The 12,152-nt window shown below is 40.4% G+C and overlaps 1 protein-coding gene and 1 pseudogene across 2 annotated transcripts in view; one reads left to right on the top strand and one right to left on the bottom strand.

Moving 5' to 3' along the window:
- LOC307110038 (phospholipid-transporting ATPase ABCA3-like) overlaps nt 1–12,152 on the bottom strand; it is a gene marked incomplete at both ends in the record, with an annotated part of 237,702 nt that overhangs the window by 147,946 nt on the left and 77,604 nt on the right. Inside the window, 3 exon segments of the mRNA XM_079789076.1 lie at nt 4,165–4,299; nt 5,053–5,231; nt 6,740–6,913. Coding sequence (XP_079645202.1) covers nt 4,165–4,299; nt 5,053–5,231; nt 6,740–6,913 — 488 coding nt within the window.
- On the top strand, nt 2,598–3,212 carry LOC307092298 (dynein light chain Tctex-type 1-like; annotated as a pseudogene). The gene is made up of 2 exons: nt 2,598–2,790; nt 3,143–3,212. The product of its transcript is annotated as a dynein light chain Tctex-type 1-like (transcript).

Genomic DNA, 12,152 nt, shown 5'->3' with positions numbered 1-12,152 from the left:
ACCTGTCCTCAACTCTTGATGATCTATCTTTTCTTTCTTTCTAGTTGTATGGCTTGAGTAATATCCTTGTTGTCTATCCATCTATCTTGCCTCAAGAAAACTATGATTTTTTAACAATCATTTGTGGATCAGATGTCCCAGACTGGCACTCCATACTTGCCACTTATTAAAAACAATTGTTCCTCCCCATGCCACCACCTGGCTTTGATTATTTTGGAGTCATAGCTCTACAGCTATCAGTGAGTCCAGTTCTGTTAAAGTAGCTTCTACTTCCAGCAGTTATGTGATGCTGGTGTTCCTCTCACTACACGTTCCTTCCTTATTGCTTTAATAAATATCTTCTGAGCTTACCAGCGAAGCATGGCATGTAGTACATTAGATGGGTGGGACTGGTGCAGGGTCTCTCTGAGGCTGCAATCATGATGACAACCAGGGCTCCAGTCATCTGAAGGCCTGACTGAGACCGGGGCATTTACCACCAAGCAGGCATTCTTAAGTTGGTATTGGTTGTTTTGGGAAGCTTTGGTTCTCATCCATATGAGCTACTCCACATGGCAGCTTGAATGACATGGTGGCTATCTTCAGAGCATGATATTCAAGACCAAAGAAAAAGCTACAATGACTTCCACATCCTGGATGTCCCATACATCATTTCTACAATATTACATAGTCACAGAGGTCAGCCATATTCAGTGAAGGAGAGGTCTGTCCAAGGATGTGAATGCAAGGAAGTGAGAATCTCTGGAAGCCGTCATGAAGGCTGCCAACAATTATCCACCAGGTGTCTCCAATGATTCATATTCTTCCCAAACATGCCTTCATCTGCTCCCAGTTCCACAAAAGTTTTAATCCTTTAATAGGATCAGCTCAAATTCCAGGGTCTTGTCACCTAAATCAAGTCCAGGTGTGAATAAGACTTTTGTGGTCTAGTTTCTAGAGAACACCTCCTAAAGTACAATTACTCCATATCTGAAAAACTGTGAACCAAAGAGACATGAAATCTATCATCCCCCATCCTGCCCCACAAATCCAACATAAAATGGTGGCATACACATAGGTTAACCACTGCACACATTCCCACCGAAATAAGCGGAAAAGATTGACATCCACTAATTGGAATGTTGACAGTTCCTTGATTAGGTCTCAAAAAGAGAATCCTCCTGGAAGGCTCTTGGCTCGTCCCGCTGTGGTCAGCTCTGCCTTCTGAATCATGCGTCCATGAAAGGCAGCTGATGGCTACAGCTGGTTTTTATTTTCGGCTTGCTTTCTATTTGTAGATTTTGGTGATCCAAAGTCCTCTTTTTACTTTTTACTATCTCTGTCTTAGGTATAAGCTGCTGATATTTATTCTGGTACAGTTTTATTTAAAACATTGCACTCACTCTAGTGACAACATCCCAGGACCACAAATAAATTTGAAACAATTCTTCTCTACCTGTGGCTTCTGCTGAGGCTCACACAATGCTGTTTGATTGAAAAGCTCTCTGAGGCACTGCCTTAGATCCTTCTTCTATCTTAAAAACAAAGGGTTTTAATCACCATTTTGGCTTCAACATTATATAATGTTTTTCTGACAATGACCTGGATTTTCTCTTTGATTGGAAGCCACTCCTTAATTTCAACATCATTTGCCATCTATAGAGGCTAAAAATTATCAAAACCAATACCTGTCTCCTTTATGTTAAACAGTCCTTTCTTCTGCTTCTCTTTCCTCTCACATAAACTACATTTTACTTAAGGCAACAAAAATGCAGGCAGTTCCTTCATTAATATGCCTGAAAATATCTTTAGCTCAAACAGTTCGTGAGGTACATTTTCTTTCTATTTCCATGTTATTGCAGGTGATGGTATCTATATATATAAAAGCCTAATATGCTAAGTGTCCTTCCCACTTTCCAAACAGTTGCTATGACATGCACTGACCACCAGGGGGCAGGCGCTCAATGCAGGAGATGCTGTGATGCACACAGAGAAAGGACACCATGGACCTACTGCCACAAAGCAACACTTGGCTTCCCCCAAGTGGGACACAGGCCCCGCCACCATCCCAGAGCAACAGCCCACCAAATTGCAGCCGATGCTGCCATGGCATGAAATGCGGCCTACAGCCCAGCTCAGCCCGCAAAGGGTGGCTGTGGGTGCCAGATAATGATGTCACATATTTGTTGACATTCTGAAGTTGAAATTGTCGACAGAATATGTCTGAAGACCAACTATTGCCATAATGTACCTCTGAGGCTGAAAGAAAGCAGCGTCATGGACAGAATATGTCTGAAGAACAGTTATTGACAGGTACTACCAATACTGGTAGGCACTGCCTTCATAGCGAAAATGAGGTAAATGAGGATGCAATTATTGAACACAGTTGTGGCAGAATAACTGTTACATCTCAATTTTGCCTATGATGGAAAACTTACTCAATGTTGTAGCAAAGGCAACATTTTTCCAAATGATATCAATTTTTCCAGAATACCCAGCATATTTAAAACAATTAATGATAGGGGGCCTGGAGAAGGGTGGGGCCGGATGGGCCTGGGCCTAAGTGCTCTGGCGCAGTGTGCTCTCTTTAGGGCAGTGAAGGCGACGTGCTGGGGAAGATGGAAGACTACCAGAGTGCGGAAGAGACTGCTTTTGTTGTTGACGAAGTGAGCAACATTGTGAAAGAGCTATAGAAAGTGTTATTGGTGGCAACGCCTATCAGCACAGCAAAGTCAATCAGTGGACCACAAATGTAATAGAACAAACTTTAAGCCAACTCACCAAGCTGGGAAAACCATTCAAATACACTGAGTGGCCAGTTTATTATGATCTCTGAACACATAATAATTGGGCCACTCAGTGAATATATATTAGAGGCCTGGTGCATGAATTTGTGCATGGGTGGGGTCTGGCCAGCCTGGCCAGGGGGAGGGAACATGGACGGTTGGCTGGCCTGCCTGCTGGTCGAACTTCTGGTCGAGGGGACAATTTGCATATTAGCCTTTTATTATATAGGATATACACGGAGTGGCCAGATTATTATGCATTCAGAGATCATAATAATCTGACCACTCAGTGTGCATTGTGACCTGTATAATTATGCAGAAGAATGGAGCAGGACTATGCACGGCGAGTTCTTGCTTCTGGGACAGCTCTACTGATGGGAGTTCACTGTGCGATGGGAAAACGAGACCATGTACTACATTGTCAGTGCCTTCGGACTGTCCATCTGATTGACCTCTTCATCCTCCCGGGTTCTTTCTCCTCTGTCTCAACTTTTCTCTCCGATCTTCTAACCACCAGCCATGAATTCAGTGAACAGCTTTCCCACTCTGTCTGTTTTCTGTGGCACTCTCAACATGCAGAGAAAAACCCAAATGACCACACTGTTCTGTGATCAGCACACCCTCAGTCACATGGATCCTTCTTGGGCAGTCGGAACATGGACTGCCACGTGTCCACACTTTGAATATCTCTGTTCAAAGGTGCTAAACACTCAACCTGCTAGTGTGAACCTTTCTCTACTCTGAAATCATTCAAACCCACTATTTTTTCCACACTTTGTACTTTTGTTAGAATAAATTATTCCAAATTAAAAAAATAAATAAAACAATTAATGATAAATGAAGATTCTGACAGTAAAAATTTCATGGCAAATATTCATTTGATCAATAGTTCTTTTGCTTTTGCTTCAAATTTTGCATCACCATCAGGATATGGGCCATAGTGTTTTAGAATACACATTCAAGTTTATCACCATACTGGAACTTTACATCCTTTGGATGGTGTTTCTTGGAATTTTGCTCAACTCTGTATTTTAGATACAGCTGTAGTGACGAGTAAAAGATTAGCAATGCCAGAAAACCCTAAATAATCACATTTTAAAACACTGTGTCACACCAGTTGAAAATCGCTCTTCTACACTCTACATTTTAAAATGAACATATTCATAGAAGACCACAATTATAGTTTATAGAAAGCCTGATACCATTCTGGAGGAAGGAGAAAATTTTATTATATTTTGTATAAATTTCATTTATATCTTTCTCAAAGGAAGTAAACAGAATGCCCATAACCTTTTATCATCATGTGATCTTTTTCTTGGTATTTCCAATAACAAAAATTTACAATGAATTGTAAACTAAGTATCAGTTTCATCAAGAAAAGAGATGTGTGAAACAATACCTTGCACAAACGTTGAAGCTGGATACCTGCCACCAAATCAGTAGGTTCAACTTCAAAATACTTGGTTTCAATTTTCTCGTAAAATTGCTTTGTTTCATTTGTTTTCTTTGGTTTTTCCCCAAACCAGTAAGAGTGCTAAGAAGAGAATAAAATGTAACTATTGCAAACACCACTGAAGAAAACACAGTAGGAAGTCATTTAGCCTGCTACCCTTTATGTTGAGATGGGCAGAACATTTCTGGGGATGAAGTTTTAGAACTAATTGGCTATAATTTGAACCCCCAAGGCATAAAAAGAGACAACTCTATTTAATCATAACTGTCTGAGAGAAACCAAAGGAAATTACTGCAAAATGAGGTCACAGCAGAACATATTACATCACTCCGCCATGTCTTCTCTTAGCAATGCATAAGGCAGTGATAATAAGAGGAAAAAAAGAAGGGAGACAAGATGTGTATGCTGCCCATTTTTCTATGGCTCTGGCTGTGAAGAAATGTGGCTAATCAAATGTGGTGAGCACCACGATATGGAACATAACTAAACTTCTCCGTGTTAGTATCCAAAGACCCCATCCTATGTTAACTTCATTATGCTGGAGTACAACCCTTATGAAACACTAGCCTGCAAAAGTGATGGATTATTAAGAATTGTAAAGTTTGGGATGGCAGGCCATGAACTACAGATTACATATACAGTAGAGGCTTTCTAGTGTATTAGGAAAAGGTTAGTGAATTCATATGCCTGAAGTAATTAGAATGATTCTTTCACCTGACCTATTGACTCAATTATAGACAGGGCAAAATTAATTACTGCTGCATTTTATATAAATTACAAATCATGTCCATAAGGACTGTGGCCTCTCTCAATAACAGAAGCAGAACAACTCACCAGCAAAAAGAAGTTCCATGGCTTGGGCACACCATACTCTCCAGGAAAGACGGCTTCTATGTACCAAGCCACAAGGCCATACAAGACAGCATCAAGTAAAAATATTCCCAGTATATGGGCAAAGACAAAGTTCTCCACCGTGTTTGGTGAGAAGATGTTACTCCATTTAATTCCAACTTCTAAGAGGTAACAGGAGACATTAAATTTAGGTGGCAACTGACACAAAGTTATTTTATGTGTATCATAATGAAAGAGTGAAAAAAGTTAATGTTCCCTAGAGATTACTATTATGTTCAGCTACTTTCTTACACTGTTAGAATTTAGGACATCTGAGCAAGTAATCATGTAATATGCCTCCTACTATGACAAAGACAAACAATCAGTAATAAATTACACAAAAATAAAATATACTAAAAAGTCAGGAAAATAAGTTTCACAAAATATAAGCAGACCTATAGGTTTTGACCAAGCATGCCAAACTCACAGCCCGCGGGCTCACAGCCCAGCCAATATAACGGTGTGTAAGAAACGTTTTAACAAAAATTTTGTAACTTAATTTTTACAATATCCTGTTACACATAATTATTAATAATGAACTACAATGTTCACTAATGACTGATGACTATAATCGTATTGCATTCATTTCACTTACGTGCTTACGTGTAGGCGCACCATTTTTCTCCACTAATACTATCAGGGAATATTTTAGCAGCCGATTGCCACGTCATTATTGTTGGACTGACTTGTTTGGTATGCGCAAAAGGAAATATTTCACTTTCGGAAAACAAGAAAAATAGGTCTATTTGTGTTACGCTTATTAATTTGTGCAGTTATTCAGTGGTTGGTAAGTTAATGTTCAAGAAAAAATATTAATTTTTATTAAAATGTTCTATTATTTTATGTTAACGATTACTCATTTATTTCAGTCCTTTGTATTCACCATGTCTCTATTGAAATAAACCTACATTTCTATGAAAATTGAAGCTTTTGTTTTTTTGAGACCCAGGTAAAGTTAAACCTTGTTTATTTGGCCCATGTTAGCCTTTGAGTTTAACATGCTTGGTTTAGACAGTGGCTCCTCTCCCCACCCCGTCCTCATACAAAATGTTCACTGACATATGTAATTTTGGAAAAATGCCGTCACTGCACAGTAGAGATGAATGAGGGGGTAGAACAGACTAGAGGGGGTTTTGCATAGTTTTGCATTGATGGAAAAGGGAAGAAGGAAGCTATTAAAAGGCAGACTCATGTCACTTCATTCCTACCCCTAAACAGAAGGTGGCAACTCCAAAAGGAGTATGGAGAGACCCTAAAAGATCTGAGGCCTGGCCAGTGTGGCTCAGTGGTTGAGCATCGACCTGTTTCAGGAGGTCACAGTTTGATTCCCAGTCAGGGCACATGCCCCGGTTGGGGCTGCATCTGCAGTAGGCAACGTAGGAGGCAACCGGTCAATGATATTCTGTCATAATCGATGTTTCTATCCCTCTCTCCCTGTCCCTTCTTCTCTCTGAAATCAATAAAGACATTTAAAATTTTTAAAAGACCTGAGTAAATTTATGGAGGGAATGTGCAAACTCATGCACTATAGGTGATGGTATAAAGTAGTGTGAATTTTTTTTAGGACAGTAATATTAAAACTGTGAATATCCTATGAGAACACGGCAACATTTACAAGGTTAACACTCACTGTCTATTTCTGCCCTGACAAGGTATTTGGTACCCAGTGCCATTGCAACGTTTGAGCTGAGGAAAAAAGCCAGCTTCTGGGTGAGTGTCATCTGTGCGTAACTTGAAGAGATCCTGGGAGCTGGAAAGTAGCTGATTATGTAAATGAAGCCTCCAAGAGATATAGCCAAGTGTGCTGCCCATAGGAGAGAAATAATAAGGTCAAGTTAAATAACTGAAAAGCTGAAATTCAAATGCTTTGGTTTTATTATGAGCGCCCTAAAAGAAGCACATTGGTCTGCTTCGCTCACCACTACTTCCTCAGCACATTGTAAAATGTTTGACACTTATTAAGTGCTTAAAAGTATTTTTTGAATGAATAAAAGGTAAAAGTTAAAACACTACTTTTTCTTGAATTTATCATTAGACTAGAGGCCTGGTGCACGAAATTCATGCACGGGGAGGGGAGTGGTTTCCCTCAGCCCAGCCTGCACCCTCTCCAATCTGGGACCCTGGTGGGATCGGGCCTAAATGGGCAATCAGACATCCCTCTCACAATCCAGGACTGCTGGCTCCCAACTGCTCGCCTGCCTCTGCCTGAGTGTCCCTAACCGCTTCTCCCTGCCAGCCTGATCACCCCCTAACCACTCCCCTGCCAGCCTGATCGATGCCTAACTGCTCCCTGGTCGGCCCGATTGCCCCTAACTGCCCTCTCCTGTTGTCCTGGTCACCCCTAACTGCCCTCCCCTGCCAGTCTGGTCGCCCCCAACTATCCTCCCCTGCTGGCCTGGTCACCCCTAACTGCCCTCCCCTGCTGGCCTGGTCACTCCTAACTTCCCTCCTTTGCCAGCCTGATCACCCCTAACTGCCCTCCCCTGCAGGCCTGGTTGCCCCCAACTGCCCTCCCCTGCAGGCCTGGTCCCCCTCAACTGCCCTGCCCTGCAGGCCTGGGTCCCCCCCAACTGTCCTCCCCTGCAGGCCTGGTCTCCCCCAACTGCCCTCCCCTGCAGGCTTGGGTCCCCCGCAACTGTCCTCCCCTGCAGGCCTGGCGCCCCCCAACTTCCCTTTCCTGCAGGCCAGGGTTCCCCCTCCAACTGTCCTCCCCTGCAGGCCTGATCCCCCCCAGCTGTCCTCCCCTGCAGTCCTGGCGCCCCCCAACTGCCCTCCCCTGTAGGCCTGGCGCCCCCCAACTGCCCTCCCCTGCAGGCTTAGGTCCTCCCTGCAACTGCCCTTCCCTGAAGGCCTGCCCCCCCCAACTGTCCTCTCCTGCTGGCCTGGTCCCCCCAACTGCTCTCCCCTGCAGGCCTGGGTCTCCCCCAACTGCCCTCCTCTGCCGGCCTGGTCACCCCCAACTGCCCTCCTCTGCTGGCCTGGTCACCCCTAACTGCCCACAACTGCCCTCTCCTGCAGGCTATCTTGTATCCACATGGGGGCAGCCATCTTTTGACCACATGGGGGTGGCCATCTTGTTTCTTGGAGTGACGGTCAATTTGCATATTATTCTTTTATTAGATAGGATATGCAATAACTATGACTATTGAAGCTTTTAATGGAAATTCACCTGTTTATTATCACTCAACATAAAATATTGTAAATACTATCATTGGCATAATCAGAAAATACCTAGATCAGCGGTCGCCAACCTTTCGGACCTCATGGACCACTAAATTCATAATTTTAAATCTTGCAGACCACTAATATGATTTTTTTAAAAAAGATAAATACATTGTAAAATAATGATCAGAGAACTTCCATGTACCTATATAACAGCATTATAAATACTTAATCATAATAAAATCTTCAAAGGTTGTTTAATTGTAACAAATTTGTTAAAGTAAGTTTAATTTTTACAAAATAATTGAAGCTTATTTAAGTATTACAAAATTTTAGAGTGTGATATTTGCTCCTGTTTGCTTGAAATAAGTTTATGGATATTTGGCTCCAATGACATTACTGCAAGACAGAAAGCCGTATTTATTTCAAGCTGAAACCGGTTCTGAGTTTTAATTGCTGTGACAGATGAAAATGTTTTTTCGCACAAATATGTTGTTGAAAATTGAATCAAAATTTTCATTGCTTTTTCACTCAGCAATGGGTATTTACTTTTAATGGAGATCCAAAAATGGGGTCTTAATAAGGATGACTGGAATTTAGCTGTGAGACCGTCGTCAGATGATGGATCGATGAGGCTTTCTTTTTCATTCGTGCTGAAATTGCTATCTTCAATGTTTGCCACAAATGGATCTATTATCCATGTTTTGCCATGTCTGGGATCTTCTTTCTTTGGGTAATAACGACCAGAAGGCTCTGTGAGTGATTGTAGGTGCAGTTGAACAATGGTTGCCACCTGCCGGTTGACATACTTCTCTCTCACAAATTCCTCAAAGCTTGAAAACATTTGCAGATCTTCTTCAGCCAACTGTGTCTGCCACAGTAATATTTTATTTTGAAAAGCATCTATTTTACCTCGTAGTGTGAACACGTCCTTAAGTTGTCCTTGCAAGGATATGTTTAATTCATTTAATAGAGAAAAAATACCTTCCGGGTATGCAAGCTTGGCTACTCATCGTCACAGAAGAGTTAGAACTTCTAATTTCGGATTATTTTGCTGCTGGAAAAATAATTTGACTTCTTTGTGCAGGGCGAACAGTTGGGTTAGTATCTTGCTCCTTGACAGCCATTTCACCTCCTCGTGAAGAACAAGGCGAATATACTGAAAACCCATTTCTTTGCAAAGTGCCTCAAATATTCAAGAATCAAGCACTTTGTGTCGAATTGCATTTATAATTTTAATAACATCTGATAATACTTCATGTAGTTTTTGTGTTGTTTTTTTTTTTTTTGCCGCAAATTGCTCACAATGTACAATGAAGTGTGTAGACAAAATGTCTGGGGGACCAACATTTTTCACCTTTGCAATAATTCCTGAAAGATGTCCAGTCATGTTTATGGCACCATCTGTACATATGTCAGAAAAAGAATCAGAATAAAGGTCAAACAGTTCATAAACCAGATGGATGAAAAAAATCAGCAACTTATATAAGAATCAAGAAGAAATAAAGAATGATATAGCTGCAATTAAAAAATACCATGGAAAGTTTCAACAGTAGACTAGGAGAAGAAGAGGACCGAATTAGTGAATTAAAAGACAGGAAAGCAAAACACACCCAAACTGAACTGCAATTGGAGAAAAAAATTAAAAGACAGGAGGAGAGCCTAAGGGAGCTTTGGGACAACATGAAATGAACCAACATATGAATAATAGAGGTGCCAGAATGACAGGAAGAGGAATAAGGGTTAGAAAACCTATTTAAAGAAATTTCAGAAAACTTCCCTGATGTGGGAAAGAAAAGAGTGACACAACCACAGAGAGTCCCAAACAAGATGAACCCAAAAAGACCCAAACCAAGACACATAGTAAGTACAATGGCAAACATTCAGGACAAAGAGATAATCTTAAAGGCTGCAAGACAGAGACAGAACATAATGTACAAGGGATCTCCTAATAGATGATCAAATGATTTCTCAACAGAAACACATCAGGCCAGAAAGGAATGGGACGAAATTCCCAAAGGGTTGCAAAGCAAGGGACTGAATCCAAGAATACTCTATCCATCAAGACTATCATTCAAAATTGAAGGGGAAATAAGGAGCTTCACAGACAAAAAAAAAAAAAAAAAAAAAAAAAAAAAAAAAAAGGCTAAGGGTACGCTACCAAGCCAGCAATGCAAGAAATACTAAAGGAACTGGTGTAAAAAGAAGAAATAAAAAGGGAAGAAGGAACACAGGAACTAAAATAAAAATGACTACAAACAAGTACCTATCAGTAATAACTTTAAACATAAATGGACTAAATGCACCATGTCTTTTGGTGCATTTACCATCACACCAAAAGACAAGGAGTGGCTGAATGGATAAAAAACATGACCCCAATATATGCTGTCTACAAGAGACCCACCTCAGAACAAGGGACTCAAACAGACTGAAAGTGAAGGGATGGTAAAATCTTTCAGGCAAATGGAAATGAAAAAAAAAACACACACACAAAACTGGGGTAGAAATACTTATATCTGACAAAACAGACCTCAAAGTGAAGGTCATAATAAGAGATAAAGAAAGCCACTTCATAATACCAAAGGGGTCAATACAACAAGAGGATATAACTCTGGTAAACATATATGCACCCAATGGAGGAGCACCCAAATACATAAAAAAAAAAACCAAACTGGAAGATATCAAGGGAGAGATCGATAGCAATACAGTCATAGTAGGGGACTTGAGTACCCCACTGACATCACTGGGTAAATCCTCTAGACAAAAAAAATCAGCAAAGAAACAGGAATCCTAAATGACTCACTAGATCAGATGGACTTGACATCTTCAGAACATTTCAGCCCAAAGCCACAGAATATATATTCTTCTCAAGTGCACATGGGACATTTTCAATGATAGACTACATATTGGGTAACAGGCAAAGTTTCTCCAAATTCAAGATGATTGAAATCATATCAAGCATCTTCTCAGACCACAATAGCATAATATTAGAAATAAACTAAAAAAAATTCAAAAACGTGGAAGCTGAATAGCATGGTATTAAACAATGATTGGGGTACCAAAGAGATCAAAGAAGAAATTTTTTAAAAATCCTGGAAATATATTTCAATGAAAACACAACAATCCAAAAATCTATTGGTCACAATGAAAGCAGTCCTGAGAGGGAAGTTCATAGCTTTACAAGCCTACTTCAAATCCAAGAGGAAGGAACACTTCCAAGCTCATTCTATGAAGCCAGCATTACCCTAATCCCAAAACCAGATAAGGACAAAAAATGAAAGAAAATTACAGGCCAATATCCCTCATGAACATAGATGCCAAAATCCTCAACAAAATTCTAGCAAATCGGATCCAGCATTACATCACAAAGATCATCCACTGTGACGAAGTAGGATTTATCCCACGGATGCAAGGATGGTACAATATATACAAATCAACAAACGTGGTACATCATATAAACAAATTGAGAGATAAAAATCACATAGTCATATCAATTGATGCAGAAAAAGCATTTGACAAAATACAACACACTTTCTTGATAAAAACTCTCAGCAAGGTAGGAATAGAGGGATCATACCTCAACATAATAAAAGCCATAGATGACAAACCTATAGCCTACATTATACTCAATGGGCAAAAACTAAAACCATTTCCCCTAAGAACAGGAACAAGACAAGGATGCCCACTTTGACTGATCCTGTTGGACATAGTACTGGAAGTCCTAGCCATAGCAGTTAGACAAGAAGAAGAAATAAAAGGCATCCAAATTGAAAAAGAAGATGTAAAACTGTCATTATTTGCAGATGACATGATAATGTACATAAAAAACCCTAAAGACTCCATCAAAAAATTACTAGACTTAATAAATGCTCAGTCACTCA

The sequence above is a fragment of the Cnephaeus nilssonii genome (assembly GCF_951640355.1).
Source record: "Cnephaeus nilssonii genome assembly, chromosome: 2".
Lineage (NCBI taxonomy): Eukaryota > Metazoa > Chordata > Mammalia > Chiroptera > Vespertilionidae > Cnephaeus > Cnephaeus nilssonii.
Note: the sequence above shows the minus strand (reverse complement) of the source record. Positions and strands in the feature narration are given on the sequence as shown.